Source organism: Agelaius tricolor, unplaced genomic scaffold (assembly GCF_023055355.1).
Source record: "Agelaius tricolor isolate 1412-34295 unplaced genomic scaffold, bAgeTri1.0.p SCAF_44, whole genome shotgun sequence".
Classification (NCBI taxonomy): Eukaryota; Metazoa; Chordata; class Aves; order Passeriformes; family Icteridae; genus Agelaius; species Agelaius tricolor.
Window position 1 is genome coordinate 2,812,505 of NW_027269304.1, and position 24,428 is coordinate 2,836,932.

The 24,428-nt window shown below is 43.9% G+C and overlaps 1 protein-coding gene across 1 annotated transcript in view; it reads right to left on the reverse strand.

The window, feature by feature from the left end:
* Positions 1-24,428, reverse strand: part of ATG10 (autophagy related 10) — a 59,965-nt gene continuing 35,537 nt past the window's right edge. Inside the window, exons 4-8 of the mRNA XM_071455081.1 lie at positions 22,094-22,220; positions 15,589-15,686; positions 2,153-2,250; positions 1,774-1,887; positions 1-1,400 (exon numbers count right to left, since the gene is read on the reverse strand). Coding sequence (XP_071311182.1) covers positions 1,388-1,400; positions 1,774-1,887; positions 2,153-2,250; positions 15,589-15,686; positions 22,094-22,220 — 450 coding nt within the window. The 3' untranslated portion in view covers positions 1-1,387. The remainder of the gene's footprint in view (positions 1,401-1,773; positions 1,888-2,152; positions 2,251-15,588; positions 15,687-22,093; positions 22,221-24,428) is intronic.

The window sequence follows — 24,428 nt, forward strand, 5'->3', positions numbered from 1 at the left end:
TTCCATGTAAAATACAAATATTTATTTTCCTTTAGATATAAATTCCACATTTTGAAGGCTGAGTGCTTCTACTGTTCCAGGGTATCACAAGTGAAGACGACAGAGGAGGGGTGAACTTTCAACAGCTCCTAAACCTGCTGTTATCTCTTTTTGTTGGCTCTTCCTCCTGTCTAAGTCTCACTTAAATTTAAAAATGGGCTGTGGATGCAATTATCAAGCATGTGTTACCAAAAGTGTTAAAAAAAATAATCAATGTAGCTGTGGGCCATATTTTGTAAATCTTACATGGGGAAAATGGCTTTTCAGGTTGATATGACACAGAACAAAATAAACTATATGTGCTTTCATTATTAATTCCAAATGTCTGGCAAACAAATTCTGCGCCCATGGAATTTGAAGGACTGCACTCTGTATTCCCTGCCCACCAATGGCAAGTAATGGAAGTCATAATTTGAAAAAAGAGAATCTGGAAATGTGAAATCCCAGCTCTGACGTGGCACACCCTAGACTCTGCATGCAAGTGACAACTGCTGAATGTACAGGGTGAAATGTGTGCTCCAGTGTCAGCTGCTCACACTCCGTTTGACGCTGCAAACAAAATGGGAGTGGGAGAGAAGCCAGGGTGGGTGGCTGGGGAGCTCCTCATCATCTGGCTCCCCGTGGCAGCACCACCAGGCAATCCCCAAACCCCAACAGCTGTCAGGGGAGGCTGCAGCAGCACTGCAGGGCAGGCAGCACACCTGTGAACAAGCACAGCTACAAGGAGAAACACTGACTGGGAACAACAGCAGCTCCCGGGGGCACGGGGAGCTCCCCTGGCAGGCAGCGGAGCAGGGCAGAGCCAGATGCTCCCACAGGGCTGCTCCAGGCTCCTGAGCCCCAGAGCTGGACCTGCTCACTCCGTACAGGCTCCAAGGGCTCTGTGTGTGACAGCCCCGTCCCCTTGGCTCCCTGAGGTGTGATGTGTGGGGGATATTCCCGGGATGAGGATGTTCTGTGTGCTGGGGAACACGGGCTGGAGAAGGTGGCTCCCAGCCTCAGCCCACACCCTGGGTGCCACAAGATCACACCACATCCCACAAGCATTTTTCCATTTTGCTTTCTCTGCCCCACAGATGGTGCAGATTTTCTAGAGGTAAGCTCAGTAGACCCAGCAACTCTGGCTCTGGCTTGTGCATCTGTGTGCAGCCTCAGCAGGAGATGAGTGACTTCAAGGGAGGTCAGGCCTGGGTGGTGCTGGGGAGGTGCTCCCAGAGCTGCAGCCAATTCCCACATCCTCAGTGTGAGCTCTGGCCACAGAAAGAGCCATGAGCAACCATTTGCATTCTGGCATGGCTGAGCAGCCAGGAAGGACCCTTCCACTTCATGCCTAACCACTCCCAGTCCTTCAGCTCAGGGCCCTGGAGAGGGGACAGCAAACACAGAAAAAGGAGTTAAATCAAAATCCTTGCAGCAGTTATGCCAGACCCCCAACCCTGTGCTGGGGGAACCAATATAAAACACTCCTCCACGCCTGAGAGGGACCCCAGGAGCTCAGGGACACTCTGGACTCATGAAGGCTGTCAGCAATGGGCTGAGCACCTCTCTCTCTCTGCACAAATTTTCATTGCAGAGCAAGTGAGGCAACAAGGCAGGCAGCTAAGCAAAACCCTGAAAGGGGAGTCCTAAATTAAGCAAGAGTTTCAAAAGGAGGAGGAAATGGTTCTGCCATTATCCATCTGATCTTTGGAGCTGGAGGGTGGGAGAGGAAAGGATGATTTCCATTTCTCTTACCTTTCAGCCACAGCTGTGCTCTGCTCAGGTGCCAGTTTTGCATAACTCAAAGGCAGATTCAGGCCCACAACTGGGCCTACAGTACTGAGCCACAGTGTGATGTAATTTATGTGTCTAGGGAGAAAAAAAAAACCACAAAAAAGCACCATAACTATATTATCCCAGCTTTTTCTGAATTACAGACTCAACAGTCACAAAACAACTTCAGATGGGGCTGTTCCTTCACTTTTCCTATCACAACTGTATTTTTAATTTTCAGGCCTGATGTGACAACACAGGAATCTTACTCTGCTGGCACTAAGGAAGCAGCTTTGTGCATTTCCACCCTGCAGCTGATTGGCTTTACCTGCACTGCAGAAAGCCCAGCATTGCCCCTCACCTGTGGTGCTCCTGTGAGCCTCTCAGCACAGCAGAGATGAATTCATTGGTTCGACAGGGGTGCAGGACAAAGAACGGCTGCCCGAGGATGGGGTGCTCCTAAGAGGGAACAGAATTTGCTTTGTCATGGAAGGGAAAAACACAAAACTCATCATGTGCATCTGGAAAAGACCAGGCAGGGTGCAACGAGTCCCTGATGCAACTTCTCTCACTTCAGAATCTCAGCTCATATTGCTCTTCCTATCTCAGTCATGACAAATTAAAATATATTGTATGTATTACACATCAATAATATATATTCTCCTCTGCTTAAAGGGAAATAAGATCAGCAACCAGGCTATGCCACTATTTTAGTTAAAACAATAGTTAGTGGAAGTAACTCAAGTTACTGTATCAACATTAACTGGCTGTGGAGAGGCAAAGCTGCTGTGCAAAACACAGTTTGATCAAATGTAACACAGAAAACCCATTCCCCTCAGGAATAAAGGTCTGCAACCACCCTGAGCCCTGGTGTCTTCTCAGGCTGGTGCTGGGAAACACACATGGTTCTGCTTGGAGAGGCAGCAAGAAGGGAGAAGGAAGTGCCCTCAAGGTGGCTTCAACTTCGACTTGGTGCTGAAAATGCTCTCATGAGGATCAATCCCTTTATGTCTAAGAAACTTGAAAAAACTCCCAGAAGCTTCAGAATATACCAAAAAAGGGTGTTCAGAAAGCTTTGTTTCACACTGCAAACAGATAACTTGCATAAGAATGCTACCATCTGCTGTTGTCAAAAGTGAATTGATGCAGTTTTTCTTTGAGAAAGAGTAATATTTTGAATTAAAACCCCCTTTTCATATTCTGCTCAAATTAACTTGGGCCTCCAAATAATTCCAGAAAATACATGGACTGTACCAATGGTATACCTTTAAGACAGCAAAAAAAAGTATATAGTTAATAATACTTACAAAACTATTATGCAAAGTAAAAAAAGAAAATTGTGCAAAAAATTTCAGCAAGCTTCAGAAACTCTCAGAAAGAAGAGAGAAGTAACCTGGGTTTAAGTGACTCAGCTCCCTTAAAAAGGCATGAAGACAATTCCCAAAGCTGAATATTCAGCCTAAAGTTATTCACAACCATCCTGACCCCCAGTTTTTGATTTTGCCCTGCACTCCTTGCTACCACAAACCACTAGTGAGTGACACATGGAGGCCAGACTTGACTTTGTAAAACAGTTTATTATCTTTACATTCTACAACTGTCTTCTTTTAGTCCTTCTTCTTCTTAGATGACAGCAGAGTGACACTGAAAACATTCCCAAACGCAGGAATTTCATGCTACACTGGACGGGAATGTGTCACACCCTCACAGGAAAATCACAGAAGTACAAGAAATCAAAAGAAATCCTGAGCCAAGAGCCATTAAGGAGCAGCCTTTAAAAAGGGAGAAGGCTGAGGTGGGGATGAGAAGCTTGTGGAGCATCAGGGAAAACACTGTGAGAGCATCAGCTCTGATTCAGTCAAATGCTCCCTTCCCAATCCTGTAGACAATGGCATCATCCTGTGAGGCTCTGATGTGCACTCAAGGTTAAATCACTGACACAGCAGCTCTGAGGAGGCAGCGTGGGGAAGCTGCCAATGAAAATGCAGGGGTTATCAAAGCCCTGGATGATTTCAGAATTGGCAATGGGCTGCAGAGCCTCTCACTGGCAGGCCCCCAGCCTGCCCTGGGAGACGGTGAGGTGCCTGTGGTGGGATGAACCCCAAGTCCTTCTGAAACACTGTCAGAAGGGTGAAAATGAATGGAAGTTTGTGCTGCATCAGCTTCGTTAGCATCAGCTCACTGCCTGCTGCACTCACCTGGCACAACGATGACACTCCACATGCACTGAAATATAATCCTGAGCAAAATAGGAGGGCAGCAATTCTACCCTTCATCTAGGCTGGTCCTGTGCCAGCTACACCAAAAATACACAGTCCTACTGGGACTTCATGAAGAAAAAGCCCAAAACAGTACAAGCAATATGTAAGAATCATCCATTTCTTGTTTACAATTAATCTTTTTCCAGTCAGTCAGTGTGAGAGTTTCAAGTCAATTCCCACAAGCACTCGCTGGCGTTGCACTGCAAGAACCCATTTGCAGGCTGCCCACAACTCTTCTGGGCAGTAAGACTCTGACACACAGTTTATTTGAAATCAACAGCATTATTTCCTTGGATCTGTCTATGATTTTGGATCTATCCAGCTATGAGGCTGATTTACAGCAGCGCCTGTTCAGCACCACACGCTGGAATCCATCACACATCATCTGCATATCCCTCTGAGTCTGACCCAGCTGGGAGGGGGAAGGAATGCTTTCACAGCCAGGCACCAGCCCTGCTGAATTGGGAAGCTCAGAATGTTGCTTCATTTATTTGCTGTGGAAAGACCTCTCTCCCAGGTGATGCAGGAAAGATGTGTGAGGATGTTCTGTGCCTGCTGCTGTAGCTGCTGCCTCAACCTCTCCCATTAAAAAAAAACCTGGGAGGGAGAGATGGATGCAAGACACAAAATGTTCCATGGGATAGATTGAAAATTAATCACAGAGTGCAGGAATGGTTTGGGTTGGGAGGTGTCACAGACATATTTTATGAAACATTCTTTTGACAGGATTTTTCTCCTGAGAAGCCTCAGAGGAAAAGAAAAACAATAATTATCTGCTGCTGTGGAATGCAATAGGTGGATCTTTGAGTGGTCCATGTGAGTTGTTTTTAATTAATGGCCAATCACAGTCCAGCTGTGTTGGGACTCTGGTCAGCCACAAGATTTTATTATCATTCCTTTTCTTTCTTTGCTAGCCTTCTGATGAAACCCCTTTCTTCTATTCTTTTAGTATAGTTTTAGTATATCATTTTCTTATAATATAATATATATCATAAAAGAATAAATCAGCCTTCTGAAACATGGAGTCAAGATTCTCATCTCTTCCCTCATCCTGGGACCCCTGCAAACACCACCACAGGTAGGGGCCTTAAATCCCATCCCATCCAATCCCAGCCATGTCAGGGACACTTTCCACTGTCCCAGTGTCCAGCCTGGCCTTGGGCAGTGCCAGGGATGCAGGGGCAGCCCCAGCTGCTCTGGGCACCCTGTGCCAGGGCCTGCCCACCCTGCCAGGGAACAATTCCTCATTGCCAAGATCCCAGCCAGTCCTGCCCTCTGGCACTGGGAAGCTGCTCCCCACATCCTGACCCTGGTTTGCTCAGGAATGCCAGCCCAGGCTCTGGCAGCACAGCTCTGTTTGCTGCCTGTGCAGGTCCAGGGCTGAGCAGGGAAATGTCACAGCACGGATCTGAGCAGTGGCAAGGACCGGGCAGTTCCCAAGCACAAGTATAATTAAGACTAACCCTCTGTCAGATTGGATTAAGTCATTTTATCACGCAGTCTCCATGTTGGATTTAAACCAAAAATAAACATTACTTCAGATAAGGGGTAATTGTCTGTAGGTTTCTGTACCGTGCTCTGCTGCTCTCCTCCCCAGCCAGCAGGAATTTTGTTGTCAGTACATCTCTTGTAACAGCACCATTTATTTTCCCTGTCATAACTGGAGCTCTTCCAGGGGTAATGGCTTCTATTTTCTCCAGTGCTACATTAAACTGCCTTCAAGCATCCATCACAACATTTATGGTCTCTCCATTGATGATAGTTCAGGGGATTTGTGCCTGAAACTGCCTCTTCCCCAACCTGGTTTGCATGATGTTGCTTTGCAAAAACAAATTCACACAGGGTTGTCAAAAAGTTCATGTAGGATCCTACCAGCAAGCACCACAGCCAGTGCCAATCAATTCCACACATTTTCCCAGCAGTCTCCAGGTCAGAAAAAGAAGGCAGAATTAATAAAACATGCCCCCCATAATCTCTTCCATTTAGGAAAAGGAAACAGTGATGCAATTAATAAAGAGGATAAACTTTTCCCCTTTTTTCCAATTTCTGACCACATTTACTGAAACAAACGGCTGAGTTTAAGTAAAAATTCTTCACTCAAGATTATAAAAGTAATTTATGTTCTTGAATTCATAGTCTATCTTCTTTTTTATTCCTTATTTTCATACACATCAATAGTAACTTACTTGTTAATATAACCCAACTCCACACATTCAGAAAGAGGGCAGGAAGATTTCTCTCTTCAGACTGACCCTGAGTCCCACAGCCAGAACAGCAACTGCACACATGGAAATTCAAACCTGTGCAACTTGGGGTCAAAGGGATTTTCCTCTAATAATGGAATTACTACAATGGAAAATCTATTACCATGGAATCACTGTGCTGCAAGCACCACGTTAAGGAACTGTAATGACACAGGGAAGTTTTACAATCCTGACAGAAGGTGTAAATCACAGTCATAAAGCTGTTGGTAGCAGAATAATTGTACAGGGCTTCTCCGTCCTACTGACTCAGGGTTATGCTGGATTTTGGGCAGGAATTGTTCCCTGGCAGGGTGGGCAGGCCCTGGCACAGGGTGCCCAGAGCAGCTGGGGCTGCCCCTGCATCCCTGGAAGTTGGTTGGAGAGGGCTTGGAGCAGCCTGGGACAGCAGGAGGTGTCCCTGACCATGGGGATGAAGTTTCAGGTCCTTCCCAACCCAAACCAGTCTGGGATTCTGTCACCTGGACAGGTAAAATGTATTTACAGTCACTGACTTCAACTCTCGACCAGAAGCTGACTCATCCTGCTGGCATAACTGAGGCAAGTTTCCCCAGCTTTGCAACAAAACAAAACACAGAAACCCCACCAAACTCAAGAGCTGGAGGTGGAACAACCTGCCCTGCCTGTGACAGTGCTGAGGAATGACCTGGCAAGTGCCACTGGCACTGCTCTCCTGCCTTTCTCAGAAAATCAAAGCAGGTCTGCATTGGCATAGAGCAGGGGGAAGCGTGATGGGACCCTGACAACACAGAGAAGCGCAAAGCAGCCCCCAAAAGCAGATTTCTGTGGTCACTGAGCCTTTGTGGGGGAGGCTGGTTTGATTTACACCCCAGCTCTCTGCAGGCAGCAGTTGCAGGTGCCCCCATGATTTAATGTCCCCGTTCCCAGGTGCTCCCAAAGACCCACAACCAAGCTCAGTGATGATTTTTTATTCACACCTTCACCACTTCCAACACCACGCAGCCAATCTAGCTGGATCCTATCCTTCTTTCATCAAATACCAAGTCCCAGCTGAAAAGGCAATTAAATGGCTACGTTTTCCTGAGGAAAGCAGAGATGCTTTGGCAGATCCTGCAACACAGAAATACAAGGACACTTAACACAGCCAGAATTTCTCTGAGATGAACCACGCCTACCACTTTGCATCTGCTGCTTCAAATCCATCATGGATCCCAGCAAAGGTGCCTTCCAAACCAAACCATTCTGTGACTCTGTAATTCATATTTTATGCCCCAATTCTGCCTGATTCTGGAGTACTTACAGTTTTGAAGAGGTGGTGATTATCTTTTAAATTTTATAACTTTATTATTTTATTAAATGTTATTATTTTTTGCTTTAATTAATTTATTAAATAGTTAACAGAAGATGCCTGAAAGGCAGGAGAGGTAATGCAGGACAAGCAAAACACTAATCAAGAATAGCCAACAGTGCTGGTCCATAATTACATATTTTATATATGTATAATAAGGTTTGAATTATTAATTTCAAGAACAGGAGGGATCAAAGCAGTAGGTGACACTCAGCCATGTTTCTAAAGCTTAACAAGCTTCATTTAAGGCTTTAAAGCTTCTCACAAGCACGTAACTTATGCATTTAGGATTTTTCAAGAAAACTTTATACTTAAAAATTGGCAGGTCCATAGTTACATTGTCAAGAAATGGCATCTCAGCCATTTTCCTAAGAAAATAAACAGATGATTCTTCTTCCATGCTTGCCAAAAGTAGATTAATTCAGTTGTCACCATTTTAGTTATGTAGCATATAGTCTTAATTAATTACTATTTAAAATCTGTTCTTAAGTTATGAGATTCATCTAAGGTGCAAAACTGAACGATCCAACAAGCTGTGGAAGTATGGAAAAGACACTGGAGACAGATTTCCTACCCTGATTAAAAAATTATAAGGGGAAAAAAAAAACAAAAAACCCACAAAAAAATTATAAGGGGGAAAAAAACCCAAAAAACCCCAAACCCATGCTGGTATTTGAGAAAAGTGGCCTGAAAGGGTTCATCCCATAATGCCAGAGATTCCAGAGGATGCCCCAGCAGTGTTTCCTGCCTCCCCCAGCAGCACCTGGGACAGCACAAGCCTGGGCTCCCTCTGTGGTTCACTGCCCCTGCACTCCCCCAGCAGATCTGCACCCCGGGCACTGCAGGACTCGCTCCTGCCAGGTAATTTTGCATCCATTTATGGACAAGTGGCCTCATGAATTTGTCTGAATGCTTTTGAACTGCTGACACCATCTGCTGTCACCACTCCAGAGCGCAGGTGCTTAGGTATAAACTGCTTCCTGTTAGCACAGATACCTAACTCCCATTTCAGCGGCACTTAAAATGCTTTTTTTAATTAATAAAGTTAAAAAAATACAGTTTACAATGCCCTGTGGCCACTCCAGTGGCCTTTCAAATGGATCTGAGTGTGCCACATATGATCCATCCTCACTTCTTTCATACTGTGCAGCCAATGCTGTTGTGTAATTTAGTATTTTTCTGTAAGGGGGGAATGTTCAGTAGGCAGATTCATTCCAGAAGTGAACAGCCAGCAGTCAAGTGGAGGGAAGCAGAACAGAACCCACCTCAGCTCAAGGATAAATGCCAGACCAGGCAGGGAAGGTGCTCTTACCACTTAAACCACAAATCTCTGCTTGGGAAGGTCTCTGGAAGCAGAGCCACTGCTAGATAAATTATCTGTAAATGCAATGCACAGCACTGAAACAGGTTTTTCCACAGAAGTAGAAAATAATCAAGAGAATCAATACTATTACACTGTTAATTTGTTCGACTAATTACGAATCTGCATGGAAAATATTACAGAATCTTCATTTCAGAGTAACTCAAGTAACAATAGTACTGAGACTTGAAAGAATGTCCTGAATTATGCCCAAGAAACTGGCAGGGAATTCCACACTGCTTTCATCTCTGCATGTAAATTGTTAGAGAATCCTAGAATGGTTTGGGTTGGAAGGAACTCAGAGCCCATCCAGTGTCACCCCTGCCATGGCAGGGACACCTCGCAGTGTCCCAGTGTCCAGCCTGGCCTTGGGCAGTGCCAGGGATGCAGGGGCAGCCCCAGCTGCTCTGGGCACCCTGTGCCAGGGCCTGCCCACCCTGCCAGGGAACAATTCCTCATTGCCAAGATCCCAGCCAGCCCTGCCCTCTGGCACTGGCAGCCATTGCCCGGCTGCTGTCCCTGCAGCCCTTGGCAATTGTCCGTGTCCATCTTTGCTGCAGCCCCTTCAGGCCCTGCCAGGCCACCCTGAGCTCAGGCCAAAGCTTCTCCTGCCCAGGTGAGCAATGGCAGCTGTGCCAGCCTTGGCTGCCGGCAGAGCTGCTCCATCCCTCTGCCCGTGCTGGAGCCTCCTCTGGCCTGGCTGCAGCAGCTCCAGCTCCTTGCTGGGCTGGCCCAGGGCTGGGGCAGCTCTGCAGGTGGGCTCTGACTGAGGGGCAGAGGGGCAGAATCGCCCCTGCCCTGCTGCCCACGCTGGGCTGGGCCCAGCACGGGGCTCTGGGCTCTGGGCCCAGCACGGGGCTCTGGGCTCTGGGCTCTGGGCTCTGGGCTCCGGGCCCAGCACAGGCTTTGGGGTGCCAGCCCAGCACAGGCTTTGGGGACCCAGGGCTGCTCCCTCTGCTCAGCCCAGCCTGTGCTGGTGCCTGGGACTGCCCTGACCTGGGCCCTGCTGACCCCATGGTGCCACCTCTTGTCCCTGGTCTCCACCTGGACATTGACTCACTGACCCCAAGTGCCCCAGTGTGACTACTCAGCCCCATCCCTCACCCACCCAGGGGTTCATCCACCAAACCCATGTCTCTCCAACTCAAAGACGAGGATGTCACGTCAGACAGTGTCAAACGCCTTACACAAGTCCTGGTAGATGCCACCAGCTGCACATCCATCAGCTGCTTATCCATTAAACTTCTGTATTTACTCTACATTTAGTATTAGTTCATTATTTAGTCTTCTCCCTCTATTAAATTAGTTGAACTAGATTATTGTCCATGAAGTCTTATCGGGAAAAGCATGACCAAACTGTAGGGCAGCTGAACATTAATAATCAGTGGCTAAATTAATAATCAGTTTTACAATAAAACCTCCTTGGTAGCTTGTACAATACTATAGCTTGGTTGAAACCCCAGGAGTTCAACACATCGTAGAAGGTTTTAGTGGGAAATAAATACCAACCCAGCTTTGCCATCCTCATACCTTCCCCCTGTCAAATAGCTTTCCAGTCTGTACTGGTAAGACTCCCTTTTCTCAGGAAGTTGTACTAATAATTTTCCAAAAATATTAGCAGGGGATCCATAGCAACTGTTGATGCAACTCAAATTCGTTAAGAGCGATCCTAGCAACCTTCTGTTAAGAAATACTGTATACAGCCACCCCCACTTAGCAAAATCCCACAATATGGCAAGAAAGATTTGTGTGTCTAAGAATAGATACCTTACCACATTTTTCAAAATGACTGAGCCGTAATGATTTAAATCCTCCCCATCACATTTTCAGCAAGATGTGCCTCTACAACACTCTATCAATGTGTTCTGCTCAGAGTTTTGACTCTTTCTCCTTTTTTAAATCACACTATTAACATCCCTGACATTTTAGAAATAATGTTTATTGATTTTCCTGTTAACACTGCTATAAATTAAATGATGTAATGGACAGGATTATTGAGGTACTATAAAGAATGTGTCCTCCAGATTCCTAACTCCTGGCTGAAAAAGACTCTGGATTAACTCAGAAATAGGTGAAGTTCTGTGTTGTGATTTCTATACTTTAGGTTTGGTTGAATACTTTTGATATGACAGAAAGGACATATTAAAACTACCTGCTAAGGATCAAAGGACAGAAGAAAACCACCTCATTTAGATGAAACTGAGAAATGAATGGTTGAGAAAAAACAGATGCAAAATTCCTGACCACTCACTACTCAGAAATGTAGGATATAGTCAGTATCAGAATGGTCTGAGTTACTTCATCTGCAGCAACAGTAAATGGCTAAACCAGGAAAATGCTGATTTATTGCTGGCAAATCCAGAACCAAGGTGCCACACATGAAATGTGTCCCCTCCCACGCCTGGGAGCACTTTGGTAGCAGAAGTAATTGCATCTGAACAGTGTTGGTTAAAAGGGAAGGGAGTCATGTATGGACACATGTGCTCCCCAGCTTCCAGAGCCCTTTGGAATCCTGACTCACAGATTAATTTTTTCAGACTATTTCTGAAGGATCTTCAAGTCACCAAGTTTTGTTCTTGTTTTATGGGGTAGTTTTTCAGCCCCTGAGCCTCCTGCAATAATGCAATTCGATTTCTACCCTTGGATGTTTGGTTTTACATTCCATCACCACTAAGCATTGATTAAGCCTTAGCACATATTCTTGATTGTGTTTACGACTTTGTTTCCTCAGGGGAAGGTCAGCCTTTATGACAACATCACTCTGTTAAAAACAAAACTGCTGCTGATGCTACTGACTGTGATCAGCTTCATTCATCAGCTTACAAAATTCTCTTGCTAGTTTGCTTCCACGCAGGACAAAAATTAATGGAGGGCATGGATTAGCAGAAGTAACAAAAATCAAAAATGGACTTGGGCACCTGTGTTCTTGAATTAACTACATCAATACTCAGTTTTATCATAGTCTTAGAAACATATTTGTCAGAGTGTTGTCTCTCTCCCTGTTGAAGTCCTTCTGCTTTGTCTACACTTTTATAAATATCCATCAGGGCAAAAAAGTTACAAAGATTCAGTAGTGCCTTCCCCCATTTTTTTTTTCAATCCCTTATTCCACTATTATTACATTTCAGAAGGTGCTCAAGAAATCAGTGGGCCTCAGTTTACCTCCTAGGAGATGACTGTATCCATCACTCCAGCATCATTCCATGCTCTGTGGAAAATACCTGGATGTGAAGGCTACACCAGTGTCCTGGATCTTGATGGAGGCACTTCCAAACAGGTGTGAAGCCCTCAGCCACAGGAGGATGAAAATTCATGCCCTGACAATGCCTACCCCATACCCATCCTAGCAATAAAAGCCTTTCAGTCTTGCATTTCCGACTCCACGGAGAACACCCAACCAGGGCCACACGGCCTGAAGTTCTGGCTATAACCACAGAGTCACCCTCTGCTGCTTCACATCTCCCACCCATCTTCAGAGAGGTTTCCAAAATGATAAAACGTCAAATGCAGCCTCTACAAATTAACTCAGTATTAATTATCTGTTGTTTGGTTGGTTTTTTTAATTCCTGGTTCTTACACTACACACTACCATATAACAATATATGTTCACGTTCATATTTGGGAAGATTCCTCCCCATTTGTCTCATTTCTGTTCTCCACTCTCCATTCTTCTTGTTTTTTTTTTAACTTCTTTCCTGTTCTTGTGAAGTTTTATTCTCTCAATTCGCCTCACCATTTAGCATTTGACCATGGCACTTTTGGGCTGCTGCCTTCTTAAATGGGACATTACACCTGCTATTTATTATTTTTATTACACACAGAGGGCCCAATAAGTTTGAACTGTTTAGGCAGTACCACTATGTACTTGTGTATGCTATCTTATAAATAACTACTATAAATATTATACATCATACATATAATATATGTTTATATGGTATTTAAATTACTAATATAAATAAATAATACTAAAAAGCACCCATCAAGTTACAAGTAAACAATTCAGGAGATGGGGCTGCAGTATCTGTAATTCCAGTTCTGAATCCTCCTAAAAAGAAGCTGAAAATCACAGTTGGCAACATTTCTGGAAGGCAACACTAATCCATAAATACTCCTTAATTTTCCTGTCATTGCAGAATTAAGCCACTTCCAGCTCACACAGATCCTACCAGGTGTGCTAAATTGATGTCATTATAAGTCATCAGGAAATACCCACAGAGACCTGTAGCAACATTTGGAAGTTTTGTTAAACAGCTGTGTGTTCTAATTGATTTGTATTATTTAAAACAGCTAAAGCAAGTTATCGCCGGATGTAGAGAAGGGATGACTGAAGACCCCAGGGAGATTTAACTCACAAGAAAGCCAATCACAGGAACTTCATCTGAGCATTTTAAGATTATTACTAGAGGAAGTGCAATTAAATCATCACCATTTATCAATTATCATTATAAAATACTATGCAACCTTATCATGTTAATTTATTTATGAGACGGTAACTAGTTGTCTTCTGCTTTTTGCAGTAATCTAGTCAGGAAAAATATTTCAGGATGCTTTCTCTGGAAGTGAGCATAGCTTTCCACCATCATCAAAAGTAACTATAAAAATCAAATTTTTAACTAAAATTTGCAAATGTCAAATATCTCCACTCTTTGCAGTTTGTCTCAGTTCCTGAGATGTGTTTCATTATAGATGTATTCTACCACAGGGAGTATACACCAAAATACATTGTATCAGAAATGTGCACAGGTCTGGCACCCTCATTTCATAAAATCTATGGGAAAAAAAGTCCCAAAAAGTCAGTAAGCCTTTCTTTTTTTGGCCAATCACAGTGCAGATCAGCTCTAGTTAAAAGTTAAGTAACATGCACGTTACCCTTGGCAAACTCAATTTTCATTCCCAGTGGTGGAGTGCTTGTAGCATCTAAAATTTGTATCTCTTTTGGATTAAAATCCTAAACCACTTTTTACTCTGCTGCTCATGTGCACTGAGTGCTCAAGCCTGATTTGATGAGTTTGCCCAGTGACTTGCATTATAGGATCTGTGTCCCTGCAGGCAAAGCCTAACCCACATAACAAAATGGGTCAGCAGAAAAGCAGCAAGGCAAGACAAAACTCCGTATTTCAGTTCAGAACCCTGATTCATTTGACAGAGAAAAGCAGTTTTTTTCTTGTAGACCTGACTCTTGCTTTGATCTGAGGCTTGCAGGCTAGTTTTCATTATCTTCCATAATCTCCTTATTTCACAGAAAGTCACATTTTGCAGCTGTTAACTCTGCTAATTTCTCCAAAATGTTCTTCCTGTGTTTGTCAGTGTACTCACAGCTGACTGTACCACCTCTGGAGAGTGTCCCAGAATCACATTCAGCACTCCACACATTCTGCCACCCAAAACTCCTGTTTCTGCAGGAATTTGTGTGTAAGTATCCCACACACACCTCCAGTTATTAGATGCAGGACAGTTTTTACTTTACTGTCCCTTAAGAAGCAAAAATAATCCCTGTGTAGGAGTGACCTGAATTTCCTTTTGGCTTCCACAACTCTGATTTCACACATCCCAAACATCCCATTTATGCTTTATTCTCAGTAGTGTTGCATTATTACATTAAGTTATTAAAACCCAGTTTCCTCATCTTCATTCACAGACAAGCCAGGTAATTAATGCTTCATGTGAAAAGTGTGTATTGTAAGAACCTGCCGGCTCACAACTGGAATTCACACATGCACAGCAATCTCCAGAACACCCATGGCTTGGTAGCTTCTCAGGAAGCTGTTATAAGATAAATAATAATCTGTGGCTGCAAAAAACAAGAATTCTGCTTGGGTTCCCGTGGCTGAGCACCATCTACAAACAGGCATCCTGTAATTAAACTGGGTTATTTGAATTAAGGGAGCACCTGTAGGACCTGGTGGATGTCACATCCTTGTCATGCTGCTGTGGCAGGAGACCTGAGTGCCTGGAAACAACTGGAATAAAAAAGTCAAGGAGGGGAAGGGGAGGGAGAAAAAACACCTTAGTATCTTGGTCTGATGGGGAAAAAACTCACCCCTGGAGAGTCTCAATTCTTTGTCAGATTTGTTCATGAGACCTGGAGCAAAGGGAAGACACCAGAACAAACCAGCTCAGCTCTGAGCTATTAGACAGCACCAGCTTATTTCAGGATAGGAAACCAATTTTCCCTTTTCAATCCTGAAGACTGCAAGTCTATTTAAAACTGAAAATTACACACAGTCTTTTTTGGTAATTTGATTACCAGACAATCCGAGAAATGTTACACTGATATGTTTTATTTACATAAACAAGTCTGCTTTTGTATTTACCCAAATTCACGATTACTCAGAAACTGCCTGAATTTTTGAGGGCTGGCTTTGGAGAAGTATTTTAAATGTGAGATACTGTCAAAGCAAGCCTTAAATGGTGAACACTTATATATCCTTCAAAATCCAGGACTGAAACTATTGCTGGTAAATGGTTCAGCACGACATGATATAGACATATATATTTTTTTATTGTTTTATTTTTTTCCCTTCTGTGCATGAGAGGAATAAGACCACTGAGGATCCAGGCATATATTTCATTCCCCCATTTCATGAAGGACCAGAGGATTCTCACCTGCTGTGTAATAGTGTCCCAGGGCCCCTCCTGCAGACGAGCCTGGTAGGATGCATGAACACTTCCCCATATTTCATCCAGAGTTAAAGGCCTTCCATCTGGGGGAAAAAACAACCACCTTTAGCCAAAGCTCTTAGGCATGCTGTGTCTTTAATACAGAACAGCAGAATTGAAACTGAAACATGTTCCAATCCTGGCTGAAGGTGCACACAGAACCACCCTAAATTCCCTGTTTGGTTTTCTTCTCTGCCACCTGAGAGTAACAACTCACTGTGCTGATTGCAAGGTGTGAAGTGTAACTGGTTTTGTAAAACAAAGCTTTGGTGAGGTGGATTTAAAACCACAAAATAACATCATGAAGAATCACCTACTGTAAATATATGCAACTCATAGTGAGAGAGTGAAGAAAATCTAAGGAACAAAATTGTGCAGATAAAAGTTTACTGCATTTTCGTGCGTCCACAACGTTTTCTTGAGCTGCATTTATGTAGCTTTACTTCATCAGGTTTTTAGCTGTGATGCTAGAATTATGCCAAGATATTAGTGTCAACCACTTAGAAAATAAGCATGTCTATTTTTAATGATTATTTGCTTATGGCAAACAGAGTATTTGATAGACTTTCAATAAGCATCTTCATCTTGGCATTTATCAGATGTCAGAAACCATCATCCTCTGACAATCAGTTTTATTCTACTGACATTTGTATGTCTGTAAAACAAAAAAGATTTATTCACACAATTAATATTTGAATGCCATGTTTAGACACAAGTTCAAACCAGCTGCCTACAGTCTCTGTTTTATTTCCTGCACATATTTATAAAAAAAACCCAGGAAGTTCTGAACTTATATGAGCACCATATAGCAGAATCACATGGCAAATGAAGTTTTTGAGGGGGTAACAGCATATTAATCAGTTTTTCCATGCTATCCTCATGAAGGTAAGACTTGTTAGACCATCACATCCACTGCTTTGAGATGACAGATACCAGAGTTGTGCTGCGGACAGTCTAATATTCATGAAGAAATTTGCTACAACAGCATAAATTTATTTCAGAAGGATGTATTCACACTCAGATCACCTGTGTGGAGGTGATATGAAATGCCATGCATATCTGCAATTTTGTTCTCAGCAGAGAAAGCCCAAGTGTAAAATCTACAGTAACACGTGTTCTAGTGCAACATCTGATTTGCCACTCTAGATGTGCTCTGTACACCTTTCTCTGAGAATTTTTATAGTAACACTGAGCAGATTCACATGCACATGCAATGGATTACTCTGACTCTGTTAGTCCCATTTTTATAAATGATCAGAAGTTACTGAAATATTAACCATGTTATAGTTAAAAACAAGTTTTGTCTTTACCACATGGTGAATTCATTCTATTCACAAGTTTGGACTGGCTCTAAGCACAGATCTGTATTCTTTGGGCTCTCTTACCCCTTTTTCCCCCTTCTCACATGTTTAGCAGCCCTGTTACACATTCTTACACCCACTGAGACCTCAAACATCCAGCTGGTCTGACAGAGCAGGCAGTAATTGTTGCTGCTGGCAACAAGGGCCCACTGTGGCACCTGCTGAGCCAAGCAGCCTCTTGCCTTCGTGCCTCTTTTCTTCCCTGGGATGGAGCTGAGCTGGGAAGTTCAGCCAGAACCTGAAGGACACAGCAGCACCAAGCCAGGAGAAGGGGCAGGAGAGGAAGGTGAAGGCTCCAGATTCACCCACCCATGCATTTATTTAGTCACCATCCAGCCACAAGGACACAGCTTGCTGTGTGTCCCAAGGCTTATCCCAAGTTCAGCTGGGATGGTTTTATTATTTACACTGTTTAGGCTACAGCAAACTTTTTGAGAAAAGCTTCTTGACTGCCCAGCCGGGGTTAACTCAATCACATCCCCACAAATGAGGAATAGTTGAAGGCAGAATACTGAGTGCCCTCTCATAGCAGCAAGGTGAGGCTGTCAGACCACACAGGAGCTGCATTCTCAGCTGGACATTAATTTCTGCCAAGAGCAGAAATTCTTTAGCCAGACAAAATTCCGTATTTACTTTCAGAGAAATTTTTCAGGCTTCCCAAGTCACTGTATTCTATTTTCTTTATGTGTAGTGAGGGCTTTTAGTAATTTCAGAGATTCCCAATTAAAAGCTTTTAACAATTTCTAAGATTTTCATTTAAAGGTTATTTGACGCTTTGGGTGAAAGAGTGCACAAATTGTTTTGAGGCTTCATTCTGATGTATTTTATAGAGAAACAATATTAAAAACCACTACCAAATGAGAAAAAAAAAAGCTCGTGCAGCTTAAGAGAATATATGATCACAGAAATTATTCAATTTCAGTTATGTCCAAAGCCACAATTAAACCAATTCTTACAGGATATGGTCTTTAGAGCAGCCGTGTTTCTGAGAAAGGACACGGTGGTTACATGTTTTTGAGCTCAGGAAGTAAATCTGTATTCTGGAAAGCACTTCAGTCAGGCCCAGTGTGGTTGTGAATACAGAAAGTCATGCCTCCAGGGTTGAAGGAAGTTGCCCTATCTCAGAAGCTCCCTCTCTCTAACCACTGATTAGCATGGTTTTTATTGGCAGGGATTTAGCTGCCACTGAGCTGAGAGAGTGTTTTGAGCAGGTCAGCCTGAAAACCTCATTCCTTTTCTCTTCTCTAGAGGAGTGAGGGTGCAGTCCGTGTTGACTCCCATTAGTCCTGCTCCTTCTTTTCAGTGTTTAGCCAGCTTTCCTGCTGCTCCCTCTGCCTTTGCAGGAAAAAGGAGAAGTGTGAGACAAGCCATTATTTTCCCTACACACGGGGTGATTCCTGAATGGCGCCTGTGCTCACCTGTGCTGCTGATACCTCACTGTGGGCTTTCTAATGTATGGCAAGGGGGTTCTGACTGCCTGGCTTCAGATGGGGATGGTTCAGGAAAAGACTGAAGCTCCTTGACATCTTAAAGAGTAGGAAAAGAGGAAAATACTCTGCTGATTAAAGAAAGCTTACTGGACCTAGCTCAGCCCATCTGGCTGATGCCAGCATTGAAGGGGAAGGATAATTGCCTACACCATCTGTCTCCAAGAGGGCTAATTGCTGACATCAGATATCAGCAGGGGTTCATGCATTTCTTCAACTACCTATTTGGTAGTCTCAGAAGCCAGGGGAAGAAAGAAGGGCTCAGTTTCTGGATGGTATGGCAGGCACACAGCTGATTTTGGAGAAATTAGCCTCTGCCCTGAGCTCCTGACACTTGACTGTGACTTCAGCAAGTCTGAAATTAGGAATAAATACCACGTGGCCAGTATCATGAGGCAGTGAAAAATGTTTCTTATGTATATACACACTGCCTAAAAATATCTTCTTGTACCCTATAATGTTCCCAAACACCTTTCCAGACAGTCTCATCATGCTTAATCACTATTTTCAACTGAAGTATTTGTCCTTGCACAGAACAAGATCTTCCCTGTAAATCCATCCCCTGAGATTACAAGAAAGTTTAGATGTCTCTCAAAATGTTTTAGTTCTGTTGCAATCAAAATTTCAAACCTTACCTTCCACCACCTTATGTAGCAAATTTCATCTCACAAACAAAAAAAGTCAAAAGACGAGTTAAAGAAAGCAAGTTATTTAATCCAATTGAGACAGCAAGAGCAAGGATATAATGCAACTTTTTTTCCCTTCTGCAGAAGAAGTGATCTGTAATGCCTGAACATCAGTTCTAGCAGAGAGGAGTGAGAACTGGATGTCTTCACTGGCACAAGCTCCTGAGGATGCCAACCAAGCTGGAGACCACAGGAAAATCCCCCCAGCAACTCCACGGGGAGCCTTTTTCCTAGGAGGGGCTGAGAGACCAGGTGAATGGAAGCTGCACTCACATGCAGCAGGAGAAAGGCAGGATTTCATTGATTTCAACATTCTAGAGAAGTTTGTAAAGCGTCTGCTGGAGTGCAGATTTGGACAGGCTGGCATCAGCTGCTGTTGTACAAAGGGAGGAGGTGAATGCTGCAGAAGCCCCAGCCAGGCTGAACAGAGGAATCATTGTTTCCCAGGTGTGATGGGCATTGCAGACACTGCCAGGGAGGGAGCCGAGCTCTGAATTCCAGCTCTGTGCCCCGTGCTGGGGAAGGCAAGACAGGGCAGGGCTGTGGAAGCACTGGAAGGATCCCAGCTCACCTCCAGCTCCCGAAGCCAGCTCTAATTAGCACGGGGATCAGTATGGGCAGGATCCCAGGGGAATCTCACCAGGAGCAGCTCACAGGAGACTTGTGAGGAACCCCTCCTCTTACCGAGTCTACAAACAATGGTAGGAATTCAGACTGGGAAATTGAGGTAAGTCTTGGGGAGATTGTTCCTTGATTAGTGCAGGTGAGCAATGCAGTGAGCATTGCTGATTGTCTGACAAACAAAGTGAGGAGCCCATCGCATGGACTATTACCTCAACAGGAAAAAATCTCAGGGCATCTCCCAGAGTTTTTCCTCACAGCAGGTTTGGGACAAGACAAAGGATACTCTGCTCAGGTATCTCAAGTGATTGTGTGCCAGCTGTACATTTCCAAAAATCCCACTTTGGGACCTTCAGACAGCGCAGCACAGGCAGACCAACAACGTGCAGGGAAGACAGAATTCTTCATTTTCAAAAGTAAGCTGCCCATAATTAAAATCAGAGAATACCAGCTGGTAACACTGTAGGAAACACACTTACTGCCAGCATTTAGTATCCTGCTCCCTTCAAGAGTCAGATATTGTTATAATTTAAAAGAGAATGCAAAATGCTGAAGAGAACCCAGGTGACCTTCGGAAGCATCTAAAAAAAGCCCTTGTTTTCCATTGTGAAAGGTTCCCAAGAAGTGTTTTAGAGGATAATTGTACTTGTAGGAGCAATTACAGTTCTGTACTGCAAGGGGAGCTGTTGGCACATAATACCATGATTGTGCATTAGATCATCCACTGGCTCCTGTAATATCCACTTCCAGCTATAAGGAGTCATGTTTCAACACCTCCGATTCCCTGGTGCTGACAAGCTAAACAACTTGTTTTGTCTCTGTGAGCTCTTCTCTGGTGATTAACTGCTTATGGTGAATACTAATTACATGGAAGTACAGTACAGTAGAGATACTGTCCTACTTCCTCTACCTGCACCATCTCCGTCCTCTTCTGTAGAGACACTGCACTATAAATTCAGCAAAAATCCAGAAGATGACATTTTTCAGGACCACAAATAGGCTAACCCGTCTCTCACAGCAAAACTACCTTCATCTTCCTGTCTGCACAATAAGTTCAAAGGCAAAGCACTGCACGTTTGTGAATGCCTGTAATAATGCTGGAAATAAATTTGCAACAGGATGTGTGCAAATGAGTTTTGGTGGTAAAGGCAGAGCAATGTCCCCAGTTCCCCATGTCCCACTCTGAAAATTTACCCCAAATTATCCATTCCTGAAACTGCACCTCAGACTAAAATCTTTCCACTAGGGAGCCTAAGAGAATTTGTTCTTCAATTTTGAATCTGAAGTGCTTTTTGAAACGCTAACACTGCAAAATTAGAAACCATTAAACAATATAAGGCAGAGAGTGATTAAATCTACCAAACACATTCAAAGCAGCTTAAGCTACTTTTTAATTAAAAAGGAAAAGATATCACTGGCAACATTCAGACATCATTATCTAGATAAAGTTAAGATATTATTCAAAACACCGAAGATGCTGATCACAGAATCGTTTAGATTGGATAAAAGCTCTAAAATGACCGAGTCCAAGCCTTAACAGCCATGGCTCACCACTCAACATTGTCCCCAAGTGCCACAAGCTGGTCCTGCTGGTCCCACCACTGCAGGCACAAGCCAGGTGCCCCTGGAGCAGAGGTACCCAGGCTTGGGGCACAGAACACAGCCAGTGCTGCAGTGTGATCACTCCATGCCTGCTGATTAAGGGAGTGACACCAGCAGTGGCCTCTCTGGGAGGCTGAGTGTCCCTCCTTCCTCCCCTGACAGGATGGGGGCTGAAATCACAGTGGCTGCAGCCACAGAGCTGTGGGTAGCAAGATGCACATACCAGGGAGGGGACAGGATCAGACTGTTTCAAGGGCCAGCTTCAATACAAAACAAAAAGTCAATATCCTATCGGTATTATTTTATTTTCCCCTAAGCAGTAAATTTAAACAGAAAACAGCATGAAAGACACGTTTAGACCCCAGCCTTGTGGCTCAAGCACTGTGGTTATGTCTCCACTGATTGCCCAGCCCAGTTTAAACCTGCAGCACTAAGTTTTTGTAGTCATTTCAAGAAAAGAACAAGAAAAATGACCAGCAGTTTCAGTCAACCACAGGCAAGATGCCAGGAGCCAAAGATCAGCCTCCCTCAGGCTGAGATGATATCATCTCCTCCACGGTGCTGGAGCTCTGAGTCCAGAGCCTCTGGTGAGCAGCCTCACCTCTTGGTTCCTTATTACCTCCCTTCCTCAGCTTAAAAGACGAGACTCCCAACATCCAGTGCACGCAGCACGTGGGGCGCGTGCTGGCCTTACCCAAGCAGCAGGCTCTGAAATACAGCACGGGCACTTGGTAGCTGCTGGAGTAGAGGACGTGGTACTCATAGCGAACCACTTCTTCCGTGCTGCACGCCCCGGCGGCCTGGCAGTCCTCCGAGGGCTCCTGCAACGACACGCGAGGCCACAGCGGCGCGTCAGCCTCTGCTGCTGCGCCCGGGGAAACTGCCACGGGCCCAGTGGATGCGCGCAGCAGAAATAATGGCAACCAGCCCTTTCGCCGCACTGCTCGTGCAAACTCGCCGGGGAATTTCTCAGCGCTAGCAGGGAAACCAGAGAGGTCTGAAACCTACGGACATCTTACGCACTCCCTTCCACAAACTAATCTGCAAGCCCTTCCAGAATTGAGATCTTTCTAAGCTGCTCTCTCTAAAATCTTCATGGCACAGGAACTGGCACAATAAGGGGACTACAGCTGTACCTGTCCTCATTACATTCAGTATAGACCATTTTAGAAGTGTATCCTTAAATAATCCGGTTTTGCTTGCCAAAAGACAAATCAAATGTATCCACCAAAAATCCTCTGATCTACTTTCTTTAAAGGCTTTTTGCCAGGAGTTGCTTTTGCTAATAATATAAAATATATCATCTAATGTAATTATAATAATAACATAAAATGTAATAATAAAACTGAGAACGTTTTTTTTTCCCCCCGTTAGTGTATATTCCAGGTGTAAAGTACTAAAGTTTATGGTAGATTTGAAACAAATCAAAATAGATGAAACTAATTGCATTGAGATATACCACAGCTGCAGCACGAATTTCACAACATTTCAAATTAATATTCCAACAGTGCTAAGCACGCAGTTGTTTGGACTTTTCTAAAAGCTGTCATAACTCAGTGTCTCTAAAAATGTAACCATTAAATTAATAATGCCATTAAGATTAAACACAAGAACAAACTTTCCAAGAAGACACTCTGGGTGTGGACTTGTTCAGTGCTCAAACCCCCAAATTTACATGCATGAACTAAGCAACCATAATGCCCCACAGGTTGGGTGTGCATTTCATGACTTGGCTATTGCCAAGCAACCCTGAATATTGGCTTATGGTATCTGTCCAAGCAAAACAGAAAAAGACTGAGCAGAGAAGAAGAACCAGCATCCTCTGAACACTGTGTTCATACAACAACACATTTAGAAATTTAAAGCTATTTTGCATTTTTATCTCACATCCTTTATCAAGTCAGCAATGGATGAATCGATATATGAAAAAAATATAACAACTGATAAACGTTAACAGTAACGACACCCAAGATATTTTCAGGTTTTATTCCTGATGTGACTTTCCCCAGATTTAGTGAATTAGGCACCCAGATGCTGCTGAGGCAGAGGGACAGAAGTCCACAAGTGAAAGCCCAGACCTTGGGAAGCTGCAGACCAAGGAACTGCCCAAACATTTCTGGACACAAAATGAGCAGAAGATCACAGATGGCCACGGAGCAGAGGTTCCCTGGTAAATCCCAGATGCCTGCAGGGACATGGTTGGTTTTTGCTTATGGGGAAACAAGTGCCTAAAGCACTGAATGGGACTGTTTGAAAACATGCTCTCTGGGTTAACCTAGTTTTAAAAACTGTATGTGAAGAAGTCAACCTGCCAGAAGGACAGTGTTGATTGCTGTTCCTGGTGTTACAGACCAGATAAAGACAGGTATGATGTTCCCAGCTCCCACATACATGAGTGGCAGACCAAGAAGAGATGTTCTTTTCCTCCTCACACAACTCATACCCAGTGGTTATATGTAAAATACAGCTTAAAAAAGAAATTCTTCTCTATATAACACTGAACCTTCTTTAAAATTGATTAATGCTTCAGTAAGAATAGCAAAAGAGACCAGCCTGTGGGAAAAGAAAACAAAAAACCAAACCCAGGTAGAGTTAGGGTGGGGAAGAGAAGGATTCTGTGCTCAGAACTGAGCCTACATGGTGCTTCTCAGGCATTAATGTTTCATCAGATACCACGGCCTTGCCTCCTGCTTAGTCACCAGCTTACCCTGCCCTAAAAGATACTTCTGGAAACAGCAACACTACCTGTTCCTATGTTAAATACCCCTGTTCTAGAAAATAGGCTGTCTGCATACACTGCATTTTGTACATAATGGTAAAATGACTAATTTGTGACTATTTTAGATCTGCACACAAAGGCAAATGGCTGAATCCTTCTCAGGGCTACTCTAATCCCCCTTCCTCACAGGAAACAGCAATTTCACGTTTTCTGATTTAAAAAGACACATCACTGATGTGCAATCGTGCTCTTTACAGTCTCTGCAAGTACAGCCCACAGTATTTTTGCAGGCAAAGTACATTTTGTAACC